General features: G+C 53.4%; 9 protein-coding genes across 9 annotated transcripts; 5 read left to right on the plus strand and 4 right to left on the minus strand.

The window, feature by feature from the left end:
- Positions 1-42: 42 nt before the first annotated feature.
- Positions 43-228, plus strand: SNZ1_1 (Pyridoxal 5'-phosphate synthase subunit snz1; the record flags this gene model as incomplete). Its single annotated transcript, XM_046092512.1, has 1 exon — positions 43-228. The coding sequence occupies one exon, from the start codon at positions 43-45 to the stop codon at positions 226-228; it is 186 nt and encodes a 61-aa protein (XP_045948490.1).
- A 22-nt stretch (positions 229-250) lies between these two features.
- Positions 251-1,086, plus strand: SNZ1_2 (pyridoxal 5'-phosphate synthase subunit PdxS; the record flags this gene model as incomplete). Its single annotated transcript, XM_046092513.1, has 2 exons — positions 251-397; positions 457-1,086. 2 exons carry the CDS (start codon positions 251-253, stop codon positions 1,084-1,086), a joined length of 777 nt encoding a protein of 258 aa, XP_045948491.1.
- Positions 1,087-2,074: 988 nt separating this feature from the next.
- Positions 2,075-3,310, minus strand: LDX57_010768 (uncharacterized protein; the record flags this gene model as incomplete). Its single annotated transcript, XM_046092514.1, has 1 exon — positions 2,075-3,310. The coding sequence occupies one exon, from the start codon at positions 3,308-3,310 to the stop codon at positions 2,075-2,077; it is 1,236 nt and encodes a 411-aa protein (XP_045948492.1).
- An 849-nt stretch (positions 3,311-4,159) lies between these two features.
- Positions 4,160-7,461, minus strand: PDR6 (putative importin 13; the record flags this gene model as incomplete). Its single annotated transcript, XM_046092515.1, has 4 exons — positions 4,160-6,508; positions 6,612-7,092; positions 7,148-7,338; positions 7,405-7,461. The coding sequence occupies 4 exons, from the start codon at positions 7,459-7,461 to the stop codon at positions 4,160-4,162; spliced, it is 3,078 nt and encodes a 1,025-aa protein (XP_045948493.1).
- A 585-nt stretch (positions 7,462-8,046) lies between these two features.
- On the plus strand, positions 8,047-11,094 carry ampp (aminopeptidase P). Its single transcript, XM_046092516.1, has 10 exons — positions 8,047-8,477; positions 8,552-8,611; positions 8,708-8,873; positions 8,929-8,990; positions 9,054-9,275; positions 9,332-9,377; positions 9,439-10,267; positions 10,322-10,406; positions 10,457-10,501; positions 10,560-11,094. Exons 1-10 carry the CDS (start codon positions 8,282-8,284, stop codon positions 10,805-10,807), a joined length of 1,959 nt encoding a protein of 652 aa, XP_045948494.1. The 5' UTR covers positions 8,047-8,281; the 3' UTR covers positions 10,808-11,094.
- A 279-nt stretch (positions 11,095-11,373) lies between these two features.
- SEC8 (exocyst subunit SEC8) lies at positions 11,374-15,374 on the plus strand (the record flags this gene model as incomplete). Its single annotated transcript, XM_046092517.1, has 9 exons — positions 11,374-11,815; positions 11,884-12,057; positions 12,117-13,105; positions 13,167-13,280; positions 13,335-13,775; positions 13,835-13,970; positions 14,027-14,172; positions 14,226-14,333; positions 14,385-15,374. 9 exons carry the CDS (start codon positions 11,374-11,376, stop codon positions 15,372-15,374), a joined length of 3,540 nt encoding a protein of 1,179 aa, XP_045948495.1.
- A 1,046-nt stretch (positions 15,375-16,420) lies between these two features.
- Positions 16,421-17,707, plus strand: LDX57_010772 (putative extracellular cellulase CelA/allergen Asp F7-like; the record flags this gene model as incomplete). Its single annotated transcript, XM_046092518.1, has 2 exons — positions 16,421-17,227; positions 17,297-17,707. The coding sequence occupies 2 exons, from the start codon at positions 16,421-16,423 to the stop codon at positions 17,705-17,707; spliced, it is 1,218 nt and encodes a 405-aa protein (XP_045948496.1).
- A 1,091-nt stretch (positions 17,708-18,798) lies between these two features.
- On the minus strand, positions 18,799-19,748 carry CBF1 (putative HLH DNA binding protein (Penr2); the record flags this gene model as incomplete). The annotated part of the gene is made up of 2 exons (XM_046092519.1): positions 18,799-19,151; positions 19,211-19,748. 2 exons carry the CDS (start codon positions 19,746-19,748, stop codon positions 18,799-18,801), a joined length of 891 nt encoding a protein of 296 aa, XP_045948497.1.
- A 2,913-nt stretch (positions 19,749-22,661) lies between these two features.
- On the minus strand, positions 22,662-23,858 carry LDX57_010774 (putative protein N-terminal asparagine amidohydrolase; the record flags this gene model as incomplete). Its single annotated transcript, XM_046092520.1, has 2 exons — positions 22,662-23,620; positions 23,687-23,858. 2 exons carry the CDS (start codon positions 23,856-23,858, stop codon positions 22,662-22,664), a joined length of 1,131 nt encoding a protein of 376 aa, XP_045948498.1.
- Positions 23,859-24,133: the final 275 nt, after the last annotated feature.

Below are 24,133 nucleotides of genomic sequence, written 5' to 3' on the forward strand. Positions count from 1 at the left end.
AGACTCATACGAGCACCCCGCTTCAATCAATTACTCTTCACAATGGCTGCTCAGCAGAACGGTGCTTCCAATGACTTTACCGTCAAGGCCGGTTTGGCCCAGATGTTGAAGGGTGGCGTGATCATGGACGTTGTCAATGCGGAACAGGTATGCGCTCAATTGATGAAAAAACGATCGGCACGACTTGCGATACTGACGACCATCCTTCCTGCAGGCCCGCATTGCTGAGGAGGCCGGTGCCGCCGCCGTCATGGCCCTCGAGCGTGTCCCCGCCGATATCAGAGCTCAGGGTGGCGTGGCCCGCATGTCTGACCCCAGCATGATCAAGGACATCATGAAGTCCGTTACCATCCCCGTGATGGCTAAGGCCCGTATTGGCCACTTCGTCGAGTGCCAGGTACGTCTCAATTGCCACTCCACGTTGATATGAGAAGCTGACAATCTCTTGTCTTTTAGATCCTTGAGGCCATTGGCATCGACTACATTGACGAATCCGAAGTCCTGACCCCCGCCGACGACGTCTACCACGTCACCAAGCACAACTTCAAGGCTCCCTTCGTGTGCGGCTGCCGCAACCTGGGCGAGGCCCTCCGCCGTATCTCCGAGGGTGCTGCCATGATCCGCACCAAGGGTGAGGCTGGTACTGGAGACGTCGTCGAGGCCGTGAAGCACATGCGCACCGTCAACGCCGAAGTTGCCCGCGCTCGCGCCATCCTCCAGTCTTCTCCCGACCCCGAGCCCGAGCTGCGCGCCTTTGCTCGCGAGCTGGGTGCTCCCTACGAGTTGCTGCGCCAGACCGCCGAGAAGGGACGTCTGCCCGTGGTCAACTTCGCCGCCGGTGGCGTTGCCACTCCCGCCGACGCCGCTCTCATGATGCAGCTGGGCTGCGACGGAGTGTTCGTCGGCTCGGGTATCTTCAAGTCGGGCGACGCGAAGCAGCGCGCCAAGGCCATCGTCCAGGCCGTCACTCACTACAAGGACCCCAAGGTCCTCGCCGAGGTCAGTGAGGGTCTGGGTGAGGCCATGGTTGGTATCAACGTTTCGCAGATGCAGGAGGCCGATAAGCTGGCCAAGCGCGGATGGTAGATTGCGTCTGTTTTGTCTGCTTTTCTTCGTTGTACTTCTTCTTTCCTGTCTTCATTCCATCCATACATCTTTCTGGCGGGCGTTGAGAGAAAAGTTGGTATAGTGTCATGCCGAGAGAGAGGCTTTTTTGTCTTTCGTGTTAATATATTGCATAATGTATACCTTTGGTCTGGGATTCCGGCCGAGATCGTATACTTTGGCTACTTTGTATTATGAGCTATGAGCACATGAAAGAACCTTGTGATTCCAATTGCTACTCCGTACGTTTGACATCAAGTATCGAAATCCTGCGAGTAGGTTCTGTGTAACTCATTTCAGATAACACTCCTGAGTACTTAGCATTGATGCGTCATTTCTAATCACCCGGGGTCTGGACTTCGGAGGAGATAACCTCGATCCCCATTCCTAAAGCGGTCAACCTATGCGATCAGCCGTGCACCCAAAAAGAGTGGGACGTGAGCAGACCTCGCTTTTCCTTCCCATTGCCCACATCTTCCCACCCCGCCTTCCTAGAGGAGTATAAGGGGGTGGCACTCGGCGCTCCAGGGTCGTGGAAACACCAGAGTACAGAGTAGGTTTCCCATAGGGCGCAGACAACTAAACCCCACGGAACTAGTACCAGTTTGTTAGTTCGCCAGAGGCCGTGACTAACCCGATGGTGTTTTATTGGCCATTTTTTAAGGTTTCCGCCACGTCTGCTTCGGTGACTGAATGCAGGTGACAGAATGTGGGCCTGGCCGCGGCTCTTCTTCCGTTCTTGCTGCACCGGAATCGGCGCCGCTCTCCTCTGTACACGTGATAGATTACGGAACGGGACGGGCTGGGCTGTGTATGGATACCAGGTCTTACGATACACAAATACAGAGGTCGTTCCTGCCCTTCTGGGAGGGTTCCTGCCTATACTGGAGTCGGCCGTTGCATCTGCTTGTAGCCACTGTTCAGATGTGATAAATAGATGAGCCTCTAATTTATGTTTGCCCTTCTCCTTTCAATGAGTCTCGGCCCATTCCACCCATCTCCGTATGCAGTCGTCCACCCGTTTCAGAGATGCCTTGTCCGCCGGCACTTCGAACCACTCGCGGTGCTCCTTGCCGCAGTCCGGACATTTGCCTAGGTCTCGTGCCTTGATATCCGCCAGTTCCAGATGAATCAGTCGCTCCACGCGATGCACATGCGGTACCTTTCGCCCCGCCTGCAGTCCGCCGGGGCTCGCGTGCCTCCCCCCTGCGCCGTGTCGTGCCGGCGACGGCGACGGCGACGGCGTCGAGGGGGTATAGGGGTAGTACCGAATAAGCGTGAGTTCATGCGAGCACTGTCTCGACCACTCGTTCAGCCGTCGCTGCACGTTATTCGCGCGTCCGATCTTCAACCGTAACGTCCCCGGACTCGTGTCTGTCGGGTTACTCGTCAGGCTGTTCATCTCCCGAGCCGTCTGCAACGCCTCGCTGATCCGTCGCGGGTTCTGGTGTCGACTGGATCCGGACTCCGGCGGTAGTAACGATGATGCGATTTCCCGCGTTGGTGGCCCTCCTGGTCCACCGGACCGTGTCGTCTCGCCGTTGTTATTCGTACCGTCTGTCGGCGTCATCCAGAACATGTAGATATATCCTGGCTCGTCGGCATCGGAGATCGGTTTCTCGAGTTCGCTGGCCAGGACCGTGCTTGTTTGATCGGATAATGTCACTGGGATCCATTTCAAGATCGGGTCTTTTTGACGGTGACGGTCGACTGGTGGTGTGGATACTTGTGTCATTTGGGGTTGAGACGATGGAGATTGAACCGGTCTCGCGGGTACAGGCAGATCTTCTTCCTCGATGACCTCGAAACAGCAACATATCGTGCGTCGGGTCTTCTTCTTTTTCTTCTGTGTCCTTCGTCGATGCGGTTTTGAGCTCCCATCCCCGTTCAAGTCCATCACGCCGAGTCGTTCCATGAGCGTGTCGATACTGGTTCGGGGTTTTGTTTGCGAGGATGGATCTGCGGATACTCCTGCGGCGGCGGCGGCTTCTTGGACGATCGACGCGGCTTGGTCTTTGTGTTGCCAGCAGAAGAGCACGGAGGGGTCTGATTTGGCAAGTTTGATCGGTGGTGGACTATCTGGGGAGGTGGTCAGGGGTCGTCGACAGGGTCGTCCGTTGTTGGTTGTTCCGCGGCATGTTGTGGATGGGTCTAGGGAGTCGGTGCGTGGGAGGAGGGATTCGGGGGTGTTGGCTATATGGGGCATTTCTTTGGTATTTTGTTTTTGTTTTGAAGGAGGAGGGATTAAGAGGGAGAGAGAGAGAGAGAGGAGAAGAGGGGAGAGATCGAGGGATATGCAATAGAGATAGATATACTGCGAGAGAAAAAGGAGCATACAGAACAACAAGCCTGAAAGACTGAAACAACCCATGGAAAGAAAATCTTTAGATTGATGTGCTAAACATAGCTAATAATGGCAGCCAGTTAAACCCAACGAGGCTCGTCAGGGTGGACCCCGACCCACTTCTAAGGCGCATCGTGGAAATGCCCTGGTCTTGGGGATGTTGATTTCATTCGACATTCATGCTTCGAGGACCGCGCCATTTGGCAACTGTCATTTGTCATTTGTCGGTTGATGCCTGGTGCACCGCCTCCGTGGCTGGTGAAGGCTTGTTGTTCGCTCCACTTGGCGTCGAACAACAATCATCACAAGTGGCATTCGCTTCATTGTGCGTCGCTGGGCGGTAAGGGGGAGGTTGATCTCGTCATTAGGCATGGATTTTAGTCTTTGCATGTCTTGTCTTGTCTGGGTGTGTTGGGTCCTGACTTCAGACTTCAGACTTCAGACTCGGTGGGTGAGCGTCATCTTATAGCCAAACTTGTGTCTTTGCGCTACTTCAGCTTCGGGTCCGCGTCCTCCGAGCCTCACTTTGGACGGATAAGTCAGGTTGACTTGGTCTTTTCTGTTCTTTTTGTTGGGTTTTGGATTTGTATTTTCGCTTTCTCTTTTGTTCTCTGATCTGGGTTGTTCCTTTTTTTTTTTTTTTTGGCCTTCTGGCAACTTATTCATATTCATGTCCTCTTAAACCAAATCTCTTACATGTTTTCGATACCTCTACCTGACATAGTCGAACCCCGTTCCCCGACTCTTCATCCAAAAAGTCCGGGTCAGCTGGGCCGTTTGCGACTTGGCGCCTCGAGCGGCGATCAGCGACGCAAGGAAGCGCTGTCTCTCCTGACGAACAGTAGCCACTTCCGCCTCGCTCTTAGCCGCGCCGGTGTCGGGCAACTCGGACAATGCCGTCGCCAGATGTGGGCGCGCGTGGCCCTGATGTTTGAAAATCACTCGGCGCAGCACTTCGCACAGATGGTCGAGATCGGACCGCGCGCACCGCCCGGCTACCTGCACGATGAGAATGCGACATAGCGCGGGAAGACTGTCGCGGATGGCTACCTGCACGGACTCGACTTCCGTAGGGAGATTGATGGTGCTGACCCAGAACTGAGACGCCGACCGTAGGGGGAGTGGATCCGTGCCCTGCAATGACAGAAGCGTGAAGTTCAAGATGGCCTGGAGCACTGGCGGTCGCTGCAGTTGCCCGTCGGCATCGGCGGCACTGGGCTCCGGGGGCGTGCTGGTCAGCGCGAACAGGTAGGGATGGTACCGGGGGAGCAGGCGGGTCAGGAAGTCCATGCCGCTGTTGGCCACCTCGGGGTCATAAAACTCCGGCTTTTCATGCATCCAGCAGAACGAGCCGTAGACGTGCACGATCAGCGCCACCGTCTCCTCGCGAACGTGCTCGGGGTGCGCGCCGTGGGAGGCGAGGAACGCCGAGGCCGTGCCCATCACCATGTCCGTGCCGGCGCTGCCGAAAGGGATGCTCTTGACAAAGTTGACTGTCACCATTGGTGGGAAGACGTACGGACCCGTTCGCTCGGTGTAACCGGCCTTGAGGATGTCGCAGGCCGCTTCGATGATGGCCACGTCCAGGGGGAAGTCGGTCACGAGGAGTTGCATGCATTGCATGATTAGGTTCTGCGAGGCAGCGCCATTGCCGGCATTCCAAAATGTGGGTGGGTAGGGGTTGCTGTCTTCGCCGGGGCCGCCGTCTAGGGCGATTTCGTTTTCCGTTCGGAGGCCTCTGCCAATACTGGCCACGCACCGAAGCACCATGTGAGCCAGGTAGCGGGCGGGATCGACGAGGCCGCGCGCGGCTTGATCCCGTGCTAGCATCGCCTGTTCGTGGAAATGTTTTAGAATGCCTTCGAGGATGTGGGTTTTCTCTTCGTCGGACGGTAGGGTCTGTACTATCGCTGCTATTCCCTCCAACACCTTCTCCATGGTGGAGGTCGTGGCGGTGGGTTTCATGCGGAACTGTTCAAATTGGGCCATGAACGCGGGCAGCTCAAAGGTAAGAGCATTACGGCAGGATTTGCAGAGGTAGGAGATGGACCGGGATGCGGCCGAGGCGCACGTAGACACCTCGAGCGAAGCGAACAGGAATGTCAATACCCGGGGGAGCAAGGCGTGGGTCCGTTCAAAGTACGACCGGTATTTTCCAAACATGTCCACCAGGGTTTGGCGGGCCTTGTCCGGCACCTCCAGCTCGTTGCTCTCGCACAACCGAGCGAATTCATCGCTGAAGAAAATCGTATTCAGACACTGATCCGCATGCTGATTTTCATCAACCGCCTCGCAAAGCTGGGCAATGCAGAAGATGGCCGCCTCGAAGGTGGTCCATTTCTTCTGTTCAAGCGACTGCGTGGCGCGCTCCTGGAACACCTGGACCAACTCAACACCTAGCATGGGATAGATGGCCAGAAGAAAATCGCAGACGTCACGGCGAAAAGACGCAAATTCGGCGCGATCATCATCGGACCATTCTCGCAGGAGAAACAAATCCGGCCAGTGCAGCTTGGCGAAGCAGTTCGTGGCAGCGCGAGCTAGGTTTTGTTTGGCGAATGCGAATGCGGACTGATCTTCTGCTTCCAGCATGATTTCCTGGAGGTCGTCTGCAACTTCTGTCCACCATTCTACCAACAACGGGCTCGCCATATCTTCGATTGCTGCGAATCCGGAAGCCCTGAACGCGGTATGCAGCAATTCCAGCAGTCGCGCATGCTGTCGATCAAGAGTCTTCGTTAGCAAATCCCGCTGCTTCAGTGATGCATAGGCCAGTAGGAGCTCTAGATACGTCATGTTCTCCTCATCATAATCGGCGTCGAGGAGCCCCATCACGTGCTTGCTACCGGTGTCGCTGACGAGATATTCCAGGATTGACTCGAGATGGTCTGGTTTGAATGTGTTGTCCCGCCAATCTAGGATTTCAACCAGGACCTGCCCTGCAGATTTGGAAAGACTGGGGATATTCAAGGTCTGGATAACATAATTGGTTGTGGTGTCAGGCTGCGACGTGGATACAGCGTCGCGCGAGGGGAATGCACTTCGGACGGACATCCATGACTATGATGCAAAGTTAGATACGTTTCGAGGCAGAAAAGAAGTTTAAGAAATGATAGAGAAGAGTAATGAATGCAGAAGACCAAAAAGGGGTCCGCGAACTTACGTGGTATGAATTGATAGTCTCCGTTCCGGGACCTTCGGGAATAGTATTACCAGAAGCCCGCTGCTGCAGGATATTGTAAAGAACAAAGTTCACCAGAGCGAACGCGTCTTCCACATTCTGAGAAATACGGTCGGCGTCTTCGGGTTTGCGAGACTCCGAGGACCTGTTGATTTCTTCGCCCAGGATATTGCAGAAAGAAAGCAGGCTGGCCACGTATCTTTCGGGCATCGCCGGAAGGATCGCATTTTGCAAGTCGAAAGACTGGCACTGTTGCTCCGGGACGTACTTTCCATTTGCCAGAGAGGCCGCTAGACTCTTAATTGCACGAGTCCACGGGGCTTTAGGCTTTAGAAAGATCGTGGCTAAGCTGGAAGCCAGCTTGCGGATCACCAAAGCCTGCTCTCCTCCGTTGACCAGAAAGACAAAATGGTCAATGAGACGGGCCAGGACCTCCTGGATCTCATTTTCACTGAGCTGTTGCCTGCAAGTAATCCATTAGCATGCTTTTAAGATTTGTAGATCACGAAGGGTCATACCAGTCCTGATTGATCTTGACAGTAAATGTCAAAGCGCCAAAGAACCTCAGGTCTGTGCTTTGATCACTGAGGAGATAGTTGGCAATCAGCCATGCCTGCGGACTCCTTTGAAGGGTCTGCAGTTGTTCTTGGATGGCCTTGATCTTGGCAGGGTTGCCAGTGTTGACCGGATTGTAGAGTTGGGAGACAAGCTGGAAGAGGATTTAGAGACTCTGGAAGCTAAAACTGAGAGAACGAAGGTGAAGGGGGTAGCCTACTGTCTTGGCCTCATCAAGGAGAGGCTGCACTTGTGAGCCTTGGCCAGGGACGTCCATTGAGGCCGCAATGCCGCAGGGATCAGAAAAGGATGTATAGTTGGGCCGGCGGCACGGGTAAAGGGGTGTCACGTGTTGATAGCGCTATCACGGAAGGGTAAGGCGGTGAGAAGGTGGGATGGAGGGGAAGTTTTGGGAGAAACACAGATGGAAGTCATCCGTGAGAGGAAGAAGAGGTAGTTTTGACTTGGCGACTTTTGGGCACTAGTCAGACCAGGTCTGGCAAAGAAGGGGGGGGAATCCTGGCCATTTTATGTTCAATCACCATACTCTTGCTATTCTGTCTAGGTGGTTAACAGTCAAGCAATTCCCGTGTAGTTGAGACTGACCTGGAGGGGAGACGGCATGACGATAAGAATAAATAATATGAACTAAATACTACTCTACAGAGTCAGTTGAATGCAGACTGCCAAGAAGTGACGGAATCCCGTGCGGGTCACGGGTCAGTCACGGTATTAGCCATACCTTGTATCTGTGAATAAATGCTGGGATGTCTGCCGTGAATACCATCTCTGTACGGTACTGTAACTAACCGACCGTCTGCCCAAAGCTCCCATCCCGTCATATCTTGTTGGTTGAGTCTCTCACGTCTGCCACCTCAACCCTGCACTCGGCCTCTTTCTCTCTCCCTTGTGCAAATCTGCATATAATTAGCTCTGGTTCCATTTGCTAGTTGCGGGCTTTGTCCACCGTTTTCCTTTCTTCCTTTCGTTTTCCCCTCCTTTGTGTAACATCTCTAGGAGGCTTGTGCTTGCAAGGCCTCATCGGGAGATCATTCATCGGACACCCGCATCCCCTCCCTGGTCCAACTCGCCTGTCGATGCTCCTTTCCCACCCTCCAATTCGCCTTTGCTGGTCGTCAACCTTCCGATCGGTTCGCCAATTGTCTTTCGCCCGCTCTAGGTTCTTTTCCACCTCCGTTCCGCGCTACTCCGTCGACATGGAGACCGTCAACACTTCCGAACGCCTGGCCAAACTGAGACAGTTGATGCAGGAGCACCAGGTCGATGTATACAGTATGACATCATATCCTCCCCTCTTCCCCCATGCCGTTGCGATTTGGTTCTAACCATTTTTCCTTCCCCAAAAGTTGTTCCTTCGGAAGATAGCCACCAGTCGGAGTATATCGCCCCATGTGACGGTCGTCGAGGTTAGAATGTCGCCCTTGGTTATTACGCCTTTTTGATGCCGCGATTCCAATGAAACTGTCCGCAGTCACCGTTATAACTCAAATTTTTTTTTGCAGAATTCATCTCCGGTTTCTCCGGTTCCGCGGGTACTGCCATTGTTTCTCAGACCAAGGCTGCCCTGTCGACCGACGGCCGATACTTCAATCAGGCCGCGAAGCAGCTGGACAGCAACTGGGAGCTCCTGAAACGGGGCGTCGAAGGTGTTCCGACGTGGCAGGAATGGTACGCAACGGAGAAACCTAGGTCATCTGAAGGAGACAAGCTGAGTCTTATCTAGGACTACTGAGCAAGCTGAGGGCGGTAAGGTCGTCGGCGTTGACCCAGCTTTGTTCACCCCGTGTAAGTAAACACAACTTTCTCTCATGTGAAAGCCCCGAGAGCCAGACAACTAATGTCCTATAGCCGGTGCTCGCAGCCTTACCGAGACCCTCAAGAAGAACGGCTCGACGCTGGTGGGCGTTCAGCAGAACCTGGTTGATCTAGTTTGGGGTAAGGACCGACCTGCGGCCCCAAGGGAGCTAGTCAAGGTCCACCCGGAGAAGTATGCGGGAAAGAGCTTCCAGGAGAAGATCGGTGATCTGCGCAAGGAGCTAGAGACCAAGAAATATGCCGGTTTTGTGATTTGTACTGTGTCCCGATCCCTCTGTCCATGGTTCGGTGACTAACAAGGCAAATGATAGCTATGCTCGATGAAATTGCCTGGTTGTTTAACCTGCGCGGCACCGAGTAAGTTCCTCTTCGGCCGCCGTGTTTCTCTCCTATTTTTTGCTGACCGGATAACTGACAGCATCCCCTACAACCCCGTCTTCTTTTCATACGCCATCGTCACGCCTACAACCGTCGATCTTTACGTCGACGAGGATAAATTGACCCCCGAGGTCAAAGCTCACCTCGGTCAAGATGTCGCTATCAAACCGTACGACTCCATCTTCGCTGATGTCAAGGCAATCAGCGAGGCGCGCAAGCAAGAAACGCAGCCCGCGAAATTCCTTCTCTCCAACAAAGCTTCTTGGGCCCTGAGTCTCAGTCTGGGAGGTGAAGACCACGTCGAGGAGGCCCGTAGCCCAATTGGCGATGCTAAGGCTATCAAAAACGACGTTGAACTCGCGGGTATGCGAGCGTGCCACATCCGGGATGGTGCTGCGCTGACCGAGTATTTCGCTTGGCTCGAGAACGAATTGGTCAACAAGAAGACCACTCTTGATGAAGTGGATGCCGCCGACAAGTTGGAGCAGATCCGATCTAAGCATGAACTTTTCGCGGGCCTTTCCTTCGACACCATCTCGTCCACGGGCCCCAACGGTGCTGTCATCCACTACAAGCCCGAGAAGGGAAGCTGCGCCATTATTGATCCGAAAGCCATCTATCTCTGTGACTCGGGTGCTCAATATCTTGATGGCACAACGGACGTGACGCGAACATTCCATTTCGGACAGCCTTCCGAGGTCGAGAAAAAAGCTTTCACCTTGGTCTTGAAGGGCATGATCGCACTGGATTCTGCCGTCTTCCCTAAAGGCACTAGTGGGTTTGCGCTAGATGTTCTGGCGAGACAGCACCTGTGGAAAGAGGGGCTTGATTACCTGCACGGAACCGGTCACGGAATTGGCTCCTACTTGGTGAGTATTCAACGTCATCTATGTGGTCTCGTCGCCCGCTAATTGTACCTGTAGAATGTTCACGAGGGCCCCATGGGTGTCGGCAGTCGCGTTCAGTACACGGAAGTTCCGATTGCTCCTGGAAATGTCATTTCGGATGGTGAGGTCCAGTGAATTGGATGACAGATAGACACCTGCTAACTTGTATAGAACCCGGATTTTACGAGGACGGCAAGTTTGGTATTCGTATCGAGAGTAAGCACCCTTCCTTGCCCTTCGCAATTCGAATCGTCTAACTCGGGTTTGTCTACAGATGTCATCATGGCTCGTGAAGTCAAGACGACGCATAACTTCGGCGATCGCCCTTGGCTGGGCTTCGAGCATGTCACCATGACTCCCATCGGTCGCAACCTGATTGAGCCCTCTCTTCTTAGCGACTCCGAGATCAAATGGGTCAATGACTATCACACCGAGATCTGGGATAAGACGCATCACTTCTTTGAGAACGATGAGTACACCCGCAAGTGGCTCGAGCGAGAGACGAAGCCCATTTCGAAATAAGTGCTGCCTTGGTAGAAGGTGCCATGTTGCATAGTTACATCCGTAGTATCATTTGCAGTCTAGAACCTGCTTGGGCCAGGACCGGACGAGCCTTTTTAAATTCAATACTTGCAATAGAAGTTCATGCAATCTAGCATACATAATGTGTATTTCTTTGTGCTAAATTAAAAGATACTATCGATGATGGTCCCTCCCGGCCCTACTAGACTTCCCTGTGGTGCATTGCGGAACGTGGCTGGTTGCTTGTGTGGAGAAGTGCGAGCCGCCTTCCACCCCGTCGATGATTGCTCCTTTCTCTTTCTACTTTCTACCCCATACGGCCCTCGGTTGCTGTCGAGCCATTCGTACTTACTACCTGCTCTACTTGCCCCTGAGGACGATCATGGTCGCATCCTCTCCTTCCTGATCTCATTGCGCCAGCGCCTGAACACCGAAAATAGATTTCGCGACCCGACCCAAGCCGGCCTTCTATCATCGAGCCCCCCGCCATTCCCCTTCCCTCCGGAAGCCTTCGCATCTAGATTTGATCCCTTTCGCATAATATCGGCCGGCATCAGCGATCTGGTATGAGTGGCAGAAACGGTTACGCCAACGGATACGGTTACTCCGATTCCAGCCGGTACGATCGCCCCGATGGAGGATACGGCAGCGGCAGCAGCAATAGCAACCTGGGGGTAAACGGCTACGGAAGTGGAGGAGGACGAGACCGTCGCCCCGGTGGCTACGGCGGCTTCTATCCCGAGGCTTCGCAACAGCCCCCTTTGCCCCCGTCTCATTCGCCCGACCGACGCCGCGATCGATGGGAACGAGAGCGCGAATATTCGTCCTCGTCGCGCTCCCGCACACGAGACCGAGAAGCCGATTCCGAGAGGAGGTTGCAGACTTCGCGCGATGGTCGGTCACAAGGAGAGGCTAGCTGGCTGGCCAACAGCAGTAGTAGCGGGGAGAGGGAGAGGGGGAGGGACCGAGATTTGAGCAATTCAGCGGCAGGGGCTCATGCTACTGACGGTTTGGCTCCCTGCGATCTGACCGGCATTCTTCTCTTTCAATTGCTGATCATTCCGTGTCTGCTGCAGGCGTTCTACAGTCGATCCATAGCGAATGGGCATTCGTGGCCTCCGATGATTGCGTACCGGCGCAAGTGGCTTTGCAACTGATGGACACAAGCACGTTAGGGAAGGCCGATCGCGAACCGGACTTCCTGAATATGCACGACCAGATCCAGCAGACCTTGAAATCCGTTGTCAATGGTTCGTTATCGCTGTTGCACCTCTGTTGTCGCCTAATACTGATAGAGATGCCTTGACAGAGCACCACCAAGGATTCAACAGTTCCATCGGTACTTACCACAAGATCCAATCGAGTATACAAAGTTCACAAGGCCGGGTCCGGAATCTGAAGAATGCGCTAGAGCAGGCAAAAGGCGGGCTACTATCGACAAAACCCGAGCTGAAAGGGTTAGCGACATCATCCCAAAAGTACGACGACATCATCCAGCTTTTCAGCCAGATCCAGGAAATCCAGTCCCTCCCAGAGAAGTTAGAATCATTGATATCGGATAAGCGGTTCCTTGCTGCGGTCGAAGTACTTCACAATGCGTTTCGGCTACTCCGCCGTTCGGATTTGGACAACATCGGCGCTCTAGCGGATATTCGGGCCTATTTCACCAACCAGGAAAGTTCAATCACCGACATCCTGGTAGAGGAATTACACGACCATCTGTATCTCAAGTCTCCCTATTGCTCAGGTCGATGGAAGCAGCCTACGGCAGAAGGAGAAAATAATGGTGGAACTCCGGCCAGTTTGACTGGAACGACTACCTGGGAGAGACCCGTCCATGGGTTCCTTGCCAAGCTGGATGCCACGACGCCCATGATCGAGGATGCTTCGCGAAATCCAGAAGCCGACACCTTTTATTATATCCAGCTACTGGTAGAGGCACTCAACAAGATGGGCCATCTGGATATCGCTGTCGACCGAATTGAACAGCGACTCCCAGTTGAGCTTTTCTCGGTGGTTGACAAAACGAATGCTGAAATTGATGCACGCTACCCGAACCCGACTCGAGGTTTCGCATCTCAGGACAACAAGGCCGCCTTGCCCACCGAGGTCATCGAGAAACGTGGACACGTCTTATCCGAATACCTGTGGGCCTTGTATGCCAAATTTGAGGCCATTGCCGAGGGTCACCGCGTTGTTCACGACGTCATTGCGGCTATCGTGGAACGTGAGGGAATCCCTAAAAGTAGCTCTCTCGTGGGTGGTTTCAAAGAGTTGTGGAAGCTCTATCAGAGCGAGGTAAGTTGACAAGCGCTGAAGTAGGCATGGTGACAACCTTTGACTGATATATTGCGAGCAGATCCGATCTATAATGCACGACTATTTGGCCACAGACGGGGTGTCATTGCGACAAGGAGCTGAAGAGTCCGAGGCCAGGCGCCAATTCTACTCAGGCATCAGAGACAAGAACAAAGTAATCGCTTTTTGGGACCTTAATTGAGGTATATGCATTGCTAACCGGTTCCAGAAAATGTTTAAATTGTCAGAGGCCGATCGGACGACGGAAATCCAGGCCGAGCAGGATGAGCTGGACGAAATCCTTCGAGCATCGGTTCCTGGACTGGTGTCCAAATCAAGACAGAAATCCTCTGCAGAGAATGCGTCCGACTCCAAGCAAGGAAATTCGGGCACCGGCCATAAGATTCTTTTGGAGCCGAGCGTGTTCAACATGAGTCTCCTTCTTCCACCCTCGCTTTCATTCATCCAGCGGTTGAAAGAAATCGTTCCTGTGGAGTCGGATATCGCTATGAGCACGTTGACCTCATTTCTGGACGACTTCCTTGTCAATGTTTTCCTTCCCCAGTTGGATGAGACTGTGACCGATCTGTGTACCCTCAGCTACATTGCGCCAGACGCATTCACCGAAGATTCCCACTGGTCGGCAGTTTCCCCACGGCCGCTGTTCAAGGTAAGATTGATATCAGCCTCCCTTCACAGCCGGCATTGGCTAACGCATCGGCATTCTAGGGAACGGTCCAATTCATGTCTATCATTAGAGAGTTCAGTAAAATGCTGTCGAGCATTCCTCATGACCAGGCATTCTCCCAACTACTCATCACCCAGATAGTAACCTTCTACGACAAGTGCTGTGGGTGGTACAAAGGTGAACAGTCTGTACCCTTGATGTGTTATGGCAGTTTTCTGACAATAGTGGTAAAGCCATCGTTACAAAGGTCACTTCTCGGAACAACCAAGGCGCTCGACTCAAGGCGGCAGCTCAGTTTGCTGATTCCGGTGAACTGCGCGACTTGGTCAGTGGATTGTGGCAAGCACAAAATGACGAAAAGCCGGCACTTATCGACAAGGTAATTTACACCTATATGGGAACCAGTCCACGGAATTCAATTAACCTTCTTAGGAAACGAATATTCTCCTCAAGCGCACAAACGATGTGCCATTAGAACCGTACGATATTGTTTCCGACCCCAAGACAGTGGCCGCTCTGTCACTTCTGTACAATAGCATGGTTGGTGTTCCTCCTACTTTCCTAGTATATGATTGACTGACAGTAAACCAGCAATGGCTTGCAAGTCATCTCGGAAAGTTGCGTCAAATTACTCAGCCTAGCCCTGAGTCGCAAAAGTCACAAACTGAGAGAGGCCCTGGGAACCGCCGGTGGACTTTGGTCGGTGCGATGAAACCAAGACGAGATAGCGTCTCCCAACCTGTTTACCTCCCCCTCAACACCGAGACGGCGACTGCATTCGATACAACCCTCGAGTCTCTGCGGGATCTCTCCCTGACTGCTCTCTTTGCCCTACATATTGACATTCGATGCGGTGTCATTCACATGCTGACCCGAACAATGGCCGGGCCCAATCCTCCGAGTACTCGCAACTCTGAACCAGTGACTCCTTCACCCAACACCACGACCGACTGGTGGCATATTGTGAAGAACCAGCCAACGGCTGCATCGCCCACAGTGCTTGAACTAAACAATGATCTGATTGCGTTTGATACAAACATCTCCACCTACTTGGGGTCCTCTGAGCGTTGGTTCATCACATCAGGTCTGGCCCGGTTCATCGACCAAACCTTTGTGTCGCGAACACCCCTTATCGGTGCCATGAATGAGAACGGGGCTCTGCGGCTGCAACTCGATGTTCTTGTCTTGCAGCAAAACTTGAAGAATGTCATCATCGCGCCGACTGTCGAGCTGGCCGAGAATGAAAACGTCTCCGACCAAGAATTGGCCGCCCAGGACGAGAGTGTGGCGCTTCCGCGCAGTGCCAAGTTCCTTGACTGGTTCTTGGAAGGCGCCGAAAAGGCCCTGGACTATGCCAAGGACGAAAAGGAGTACTTTGCGGCAAAGGGCGACAAAGCGTTGGCCGCAGGAAATGGGGAACCGTTTACCTATGAGGAACTCAAGGTCCTCATTGATCTCTCCTTCTCTGATTACCTGCTAGGACCCAGAGGCGCAGAGAACCGGGAAGATTTCATGTTTGCGAAGAAAGCCAGCGCAGACGCTCTTCTGCGGTTGAACGAAATTATGTGGGATTCCAAATAAAGGGCGATTTGGAAGGACATGCAGCTCTTGATTATGTTTTATACTTGAACGATTTGGCTCGAAGGCCGATGGATTCGACTCCGATTGGCTTCGGTGATTTAGCGCCACGCACGATTATACATATTTAATTCAGACCTCAATAGACGAAAAACAGCCTAGAGTTAAAGAGGCGCTGCGGCAAGCGCACCAAATCATCGTTGAATTCTACGTGACGACGATTGTTCATTTTATTCAGCCTACAAAACGCATGATGAAACGCCGCATTGGTCTAGGTCCTAGACATTGTACTGTACATACATGATCGATCGCTCTCAAACCTCGAGTGATCAGTCTCCCCTTTCATGAGCGCAAATGAGCGATTTGTCTTCATTCCAAGACAATTCCAGGGGTCCCTGACCCGACTGGCGCTGGCTTCATTTCCGTCGCAGGATCTGATTGCTCGCAGTGGGTCCAGGATTCTGTAGTTTAATTTCCCAACGCTCATAGCTAAGCCTGCGGAAGCCATCGGACGACCCAGTTATCGAGATCCCGCGCCAGCAAAGATGGGGCAATGTGAACGAAATTTGCGGTGTGCGTGGTGGCCTTTGACCGTCTTGATCCACGTCCGGCGTTTCAGATAAACGTCTCATTTCGCTAGTCGGCGATAGAGCCCAAACCAGTGGCCACCGCTCTACGATTAGGGCTTACGATTCATTAAAACCATGGCACTAGTGGCCCTGTTTTCTTGGATGGTTCATTTGCTTTTATATTGCGGGCGTCAGGCGGTTCGTGTCTAGTCCGGTGGCCACCGAAGGCAACGATCGAATTCGGTTTGCTCATATATCCTCCCTGCTCGTTCCGGATCTTGGGTTTTTCTGTCCTTCGTCTCTCCTTACACTCATTGTCTGGAACAGCAGATCTGTTCGTCCGGGATTTGATATCCAGGTGTCCATTCATTACTTCGATTCTTGTGCTGGTTGCACGTCCAATCTTTTTGATTCAGCTACTCGCAGATTCATTCCTTCTTTTCTACAGCAGACTACTATCCATTCTCTACATAGTCCACCATGAAGTACCAGTCTATTGTCTCTCTGGGCCTTGCTGCCCTTGGCTCGGCCAGCCCTGTTTTCCACCACAAGGACAACGGCCAGTGTCCTCCCGGCTACTCGCCCAGTGTCTACTACATCACCGTCACCGCGGAGGTCGCTCCTACGTCGACTTCGTCCGCTGAGCTGACTACGGCGGTCTCTTCTTCGACTTCGACCACCTCGACCTCGGAGACGACGGTCAGCACCACGCAAACTCCCATCCAGCAGACCTACCAGACCTTGGTGGAAATGCCTGCTCCCGTCGCCACGGAGGCCCCTGTTACCTCCGAGGCCGAGGCTGCTCCCGTCGAGACCACTGTCGCTGCAGAGCCCTCTACTACATCCAGCTCCGTCCAGCAGCAGCCCACGGTTGTTGCTGTCTCGTCTGAGCCCCCTGCTGCTGCCCCTGCTCCTTCCACCACCGAAGCTGAGGTTCCGGTCGTTGCTGTCCCTACCACAACCCAGGCTGCTAAGACCCAAGCTGCTAAGCCTGCCGTTACCACGGCCGCTTCCTCTTCTTCCAACTCCAACTCCAACTCGAACTCGAACTCCAATGCTGGCTCTAGCTCCTCCTCTTCCTCATCCGGCACCTCTGGTGCCACCAACTCCGGCAAAGCCACCTTCTACGGCGGCAACGTGTCCGGCGGAGCGTGCTCCTTCAGCGGGTACACCATCCCCAGCAGCCTCTTCGGCACGGCCCTCTCGCAAGCCCGCTGGGACGACGCCGCCTCCTGCGGCGCCTGCGTGTCGGTCAAGGGACCTGACGGAAACAGCGTCAAGGCCATGGTACACACTCCCTCCTCCCCTCCCTGTTGACACCTGACACAAAACCCCCCTCTAACAATTGACATTCAGATCGTCGACAAATGCCCCGAATGCGAATCCAACCACCTCGACCTCTTTGAGACCGCCTTCTCCGAGCTCGCCGCCACCTCCGAAGGCATCATCCCCATCTCCTGGTCCTTCGTGCCCTGCGGCATCGACTCCCCCATCACCTTGAAGAACAAGGAAGGTACCTCCGCCTACTGGTTCTCCATGCAGGTCGTCAACTCCAACGAGCCCGTCGAGAAGCTGGAGGTTAGCACCGACGGCGGCAGTACCTGGCAGGCGACTACCCGGAGTGACTACAACTTCTTCGAGAATGAGAGTGGCTTTGGGACCGAGAGTGTTGATGTCAAGGTCACGGCTAAGTCTGGGGGTGTGGTTACTGTTAAGAATGTGGGTTGTCAGTCGGGGGTTGAGAAGGAGGCTAGTGGTAACTTTTGATTCTCTTGAGTTGTGCTTCGCATCTCTTTCTCTTTCTCTCTGAAGATATCGATATTCGAGGATTGACATTCGACATTCGACGTCAGTGAGATGAGATGAGATGAGATGAGACAAGTGGGTTCATACCATACTATATTGTGTGAGAGTCTGTGGGTACATTGCATGGTCCCTGCGCGGTTCGATGTTTCACTTCCTCTTTTTTTTCTCCCCTTCTTCTTTCGGACTTTTGATTTTCTACCTTCTCTTTTTTTTTTTTTACCATTACTTGCATTCTCTGAGCGGTTGCATTGTCCCGCTTCTCATGTTCGATATGCCGATGATGTGGCTTTTTGCGCTTGATGAAGCGCGTTTCTTGATGGGCCTTCTTTATTACTACTACTTTGATCCTTCTTGTATATACTTACTTTTTACTTTTTACCTTATCTATATCATGTCGATCAAGACATAAAATTGAATATCACGATCCAGTCCTACTCTGGCGGGTACTCTAACCTGGATGATGGAACATCTTACAACCATTGGTATCGAGCCCACAGAAATAGATCTACGACTACTCCATACAGGCAAATAATTCGAATTTAACTTGCATTCCCGATAACGCGCCGCGATATCGCAGGCTTTAGCCTCCGGATTAATCACACCCAGCCGTAGTTTCGCCAGCCCATCCGTGAAAGGAAACAGAGAAAAAGGAAAGATAATAGATAACGTACACACAGAATCAGAATGAATAGTGGGGGTTAAAAAGAGACAGAGAACAGAAAACCGACCCCAGGCTAAAAGATAAAGGAGATGGAAAAAGGATTAATGTGACCCACCACAGGAACATGTATGAGATCATACCGGCACGAATCGAACCCCGTGCCTTGCACAAATAAAACATCAAGTGATAATCAAGGTGGCATCGCAGCACGATCAAACGAAATCTGGTCGAGGGAGAGGTTGGAAGGGAGGAGGAAAGGGAGAAATCGAGACAAGAGAATAAGTCTCAACCTCCCGAGATGAACAAGTCGTAGCGCATGTAAGACCGTAAAGCGGAAGACACACCGCAAAGAGAGGAGAACAATGTAAACAAATGTCATACGAACCAGTCATTAGACTTGGCCCTGATCTACCTCAAGGGGTTCGAGCTCCTTTGATTCCTCGTAGTCATCGAAATCCAGGCCGGCATCGCGGCAGCGTTGCAGCCACTTGGTGGCGATGTCGCCACGGCGGTTGACTTCAACCTTCAGCTTCGAATTTTGCGAGCTGATCTCATTGATTGCATGACTGGTGGTCATGTTGTTCTGTTCCCATCTCTCGCTCATGGCCTTCTTCTCATCGTGCAGCTGGCAGATGTACTCGATGGCACGCTGCAAGATGGCACCCTTGTTCTTGTCACAATTTGGGACTAAGCGAGCAATCTGATTGATACCCTCGTTAATTGCCTCACGACGTCTTCGTTCCACTGTAAATGGCCGGGTTAGCAGACAGTCAGATGCTACGGTGGGTGTTGGACTACCGTACCTTCTTTGTGGTTGTTTTTGCGAATCTGGTGCCACTCCGGAGAACCCACCGAGGGTTTCTGATTCATGCTCTGGGCTTCGCGCGCGGCATACACGGCGGCGGCGGTGGAGTTGTGGCCGTGGGTGGATCCAATAGCCTGACCCATATCATCGCCGAAAGTCAGCCCGTGGGTAAGGTTGTTGTCGAAGGGCGTGTCGGGGGGAGGAGGGTATTTGTTTTGAGGAGTGTGGGCGGCCAGCGCAGCTTTCGCGGTCAGAGCGTTGTCATCCGAGATGCCGTTCTGGGGGCCGACGTGCTGCAAGATCTGCTGGTCGATATTGAGTTCCGAGGCAGCGTTGGGCAGGCCATGGTGATCGTAGGAGCCAAGCGAGCTATGAGCGAAGTTGGCCTGCGCATCGGGACCGGGGATGCTGCCGTTGCTGCCGTTGGAAGAACGGTTCAACCGCTGAGCATCGGGTCCGGTGCTATCAGTGCTGTCGCGCTTCCGCTTGTTAGGCACATTGCCGTCCGAGCCACCGAGGGACGGGTCCGACATCATGTAGGCAACTGTGAGTCGGTCTCCTGAGATGAGTGACGGTCGTTAGTACGGCGTTAATCGTCGGGTCAGTTCACGACGGTCGGCCTACCCGATTAATGAGGCACGACCCCGCGGTGTAAGTGATAAGTGAAATCCTGAGATTTCAAGCAAGCGATCGCCCAGGGCCCCTATAAAGTGTGACTTATCAGTGTCTTTGTCTTCGAAGCTCGACCTCGATTCTCGGGACAGAACGCGAGGTAAAGATAAGCAGTGTTCGTGGCAATTCAGGAAACAACAGAAAAAAAAAAATAAACAAAATAAATGAACAGCTCAAGCGTGAGAACTAGTAACGTGAGGATAACAACAGTCACTGTCCCCTGGTTTACGTGAACATCGATGGACATCGATAACGGGGAGGTGGTGAGTGTTCGGGGACGCGTTGGGCTGACGCGCTCATCTCCGCACCACAACATCATGCGGTTTTTCAGAGATCGACCCAGCGGCGCCAGCCAACGAAACGCCGTGAGATACGGCTACAGGAACCCCGTGAAAAGTCGGAAAATAGGGTAGCAATAGAAAGAGAGATCGCTCAGCATGTTGATGAGCCCCGAGGCGACATCAAATACGCGTCCTGGCGGTTTTGCGACCGGCGTGAAGCGCGCCCCTCGAATAGTAGCATCGTGAACGAGCCCCCTCACGGCCGGATGACGGCGGACGGCAGACTGACGGCGTGTGCAGGAACATCACGAGTGACAAGACTGAGATGTGCTGACGCGAAAGTGGAGGGGGAAAGCAGCGGGCGCCGTCGCAGCAAGGAAAGTCGAAGGGGGAAGAGAGAGAAGGAGAAGGGCTCTTACTGTACCTTGGGATGGGCAGTCTATCACCTGACAGCAAGTCACCTGCCACGGGAAACAACAAGATGGAAGAATGGCGAGTTTCGATCGGGAGAGACGAAGAACGAGAATTCCACGCGAAAGAAATGGGGGAGAATGAAGAGCAGCAATTCAGCAGCGATGAGCAGGCCGGCTTTCAGCACAAGCAAAAGGACGAGGGCGATAATACACTGGAAAGAAGGGATACCCTCGGGGAAGTAGAGTAGAGAGCGCGAGTCGAGTAGAGAGGGAACTCACGTGGTCCCGGTCTGAGAAGAGGAGGCGCCCGGCCGGTCTGCGGTGCGCCACACGCTCCCGTCGCGCACTTTGCGGGTCACCTGATCACGGTGAAGAACGGAACAATCTGGATATCGATCTCGAATTATCGGTTGATTCCCACAAAGGAGATTGAAAGGATAACTCCCATAATAAGAAAAAATACTCGCCTCTGCACCGCTTATCAACCACTCGTCTGTCTTTCCTGCCGCCCTCCTTCTGGAGGTCCGTCATGTCATGTGCTGCAGTCCCGTGCCCCCTCCTCTGCCAAGGGTACTCTCCGGTTCCCTGATTGGCTGGCCGCCCTCAGTCGCTGCCCGGCACTCGGAGGGACCATTGACCCGGGGATCACGTGGTGCCTGCCTGCCCTTGGAGTGGGAGCCTGGGAGCCTTGGAAGGTTCCGACGGTGGTCCGTTCGACTGTAGTAGAAGTTAGAAGAACTTAGTCCTGCTTGCTCTCTCCCTCTCAGAGCCAATGATCCGGATTGCCTCGTCCTGCAGAATCCCCATCATTGGAACACAAGCACCCGTCCCAATTCGAAAATGCTGCTCAATCCCGGTCGGGCCGACCCTCCTTGGGTTCCTGCTGGGTAGCACGGTCCATGTCCCGTCGTGAATAGTACCGGTCGATCCCTCTGCTAGTCTATCCTGGGGAAGGACCGTCGTTGCCAGTGGTGTTCCCTAACCGTCCCATCCATACGGCTTGCTTCCCTGTTGCTCACAAGGGCGAGACAGAGTGTGGGAACGGGGAATGGTTGGTAGGTTGGGCAAAGTGTAGGGGGGTGGTGAAAAAAGCACTGCCGCGCCGGCTTGTCGTATCTTTTTCTTTTTTCCTTTGTGCTTTCCATAGCTCAGTTCTTTTTTAGATTTTCAAGAATGTCGTGCCACTAGTTGTCTCAGATAGCGGCAAAAAGGTGCCTCCTTTCTTGTTGAAACCCCCTCTTCCCTTCTCCCCCCGCCTCAGGATTCGATGCCTGCACATCTCGATCAGCTACTCAAAAAGTGGTCGTCCTCTTCACTGCCCCCAAGCAGGGGAATGAATGTCACAGCACTTCAGCTGACCCGGTGTCACATGTACTGTACACCGGCCCTCAATCTCCGACATAGCAAACCCTCTGTCCCCTTCGACGATGGCAAGGTGGATGGAGGGTTGCGATCTGTGGGGAATGGGAGATCATCCCGAGTCTCTTCTTCACGGCTGCCTATGAGAAGCAGTCCATCTGATGGATCGGCGATCATCCTTGGGGTCATGCGATAACGACGATAAGAGGAGACGCAGGATTGCTTCTCACGACCTTCTTTTCCATTAAAAATGCCCGGGGAGGAAATCTAGAATGCAGCTGTCACATGGGAGGCACCGCCAGAGGGACGTCAAGTGACCCGCCGCATCGCTACTGGATGTGGCAACTCCTGCTTCTCGCTCTTGGGAGTGTCTGTCACCATTAGAACTGTAGAAGAAGCAAAGGGCAGAATAGAATAGAAAAAGGAAATGTCACAACACCTGTCGGGCATACTACGGGGGTCTGTTTCCCTGCCCTCAACTTCCCATATCTCGATCAAACCTGTAAACAAACATTGTAGATTCTCGTGGACTCCACACGCACGATCTCGTCGAGCAGATCCTACAACGGCGATCAACCCTGGAGCTGCATGCGTCATACCATTGCCGTCTTCTGTCATCCCCTCTATGTATACATAACGCATGATCTGACTACCCAACGAGAAGAGAGGGGGGACAGAGGCAGAAGGTCTATAATGCATAGGTTTAGCATGGCGGTAACAACATTCAACCGCCCCTCTTCACCAACTCAAAAATCATCCTAGGATCCTCTTGGGTGTCTGCGAAGCAAATCCCCTCGCTTGCCGCACCCATCAGATTCCAGCAATGTATCTTCACGTCCAGCGGCGGTGTCTCTTCCTTTGTCCCGTCCTCTTCGGGTCCATTCGGAGTGTTTTCCGCCCCCGTACTAGCTTTCTCCTCTGACGAAAGAGGCTGCGCGCGTTGGTTGACGGCGATGATGGCGCTGGTGCCCGCGTATCGAGCCAGATTGGCCCCTTCGGCCCCCTCTTCCTCCCCGGCTCGATTGGCGAAAACCAGAATGATCCGTTTATCTTGATCGGAGTCAACTGCACCGGCACAGTCGATGTCCGAGTTGTGGTTCATTCTCCGTCGGATCAGGGGAATGAATCGCTGTATCCAGTAATTAAAGGTGTCTAGATCCGGTTTGTCGGCCAGCATGTCCAGCTCCTCCCGACTTAGCAGGGTAAGCCATGCCATCGACAGCACGACCAGCTGAGTCTTTGAGTCGAGCACCCGATTCGCGAACTCCCAGGCTGTGAACGGCGCCTTGAACTGGTAGGGATTGATGTCCATGCAGATGCCAAACGATGTCGCCACCTTGGAGGCCGTAGCACCGCGGTCGGGGCTCGCGAAACTCAACTCCTGAAAGCTGCGCGCCGCGTCGCCTTCTTCCGCCCACGTCTCGTCCGTATAATACAAGAACGTCTTACGGTAGTTCGCGACTACTTCTCCGGTCTCGTCGACCAACAGCAGAGAATTATAACACTTCTCCTGCTCGCTGCTCGCGCCATCTGAGTTTGTCGACGCCGTTTCGAGTTCCGGATACCCCACGCACACCTTACACTGATAGCGTTTAGCGACGTCTCGTGCCCAGTTGGCAGACGGGCCCGTTCCCGTAGGTTCCAGATACGGCTTGATAGCCTCCAATGAAGGGAAGTTATACCCTAGCAGATGTTCAGTCAAGAAAATGCCGGACAAAGAAGAAGCAAAAACGAAACTATTGAACTCACCCGTCAGTGCTAACTCGGGCAATACCAGGATATCTGGCTTCAAGACATCAATCCCCGTCGCGAGGCCCCTTGATTCGAGCAGTTTGCCATGCTGGAGTAGTTCATTGGCACGTCGGATATTACCCTCGACGTCGCCCAGTTTCGGGGCGAATTGTAAAGTGGCTATTTTCATTTCCCGGCGTTGCCTATTGAGTGTATAAGTACCGCGGCGAATAGGAACTGGTCGGATTACAGTCGGGAGGAAACGTGCTGGGGCAAGTCCAATAGGAAGGACCTTTAAGTGCTGTGAGAAATTAATTGTGGCTGTTGTGGAGGGTGTGTGTGTTCACAGGGGTTGTGCGCGTGAGAATCTTGGGGGATGGTCGTCGTGGGGATGATAGAAGTTGGTTTCATGGATATGACGCCGTGAATTATAATTGGCTGGAAGTGCACCAGATCAGGTGACGG

The sequence above is a fragment of the Aspergillus melleus genome, assembly GCF_016097325.1.
Source record: "Aspergillus melleus strain CBS 546.65 chromosome Unknown contig6, whole genome shotgun sequence".
In the NCBI taxonomy this organism is placed as follows: domain Eukaryota; kingdom Fungi; phylum Ascomycota; class Eurotiomycetes; order Eurotiales; family Aspergillaceae; genus Aspergillus; species Aspergillus melleus.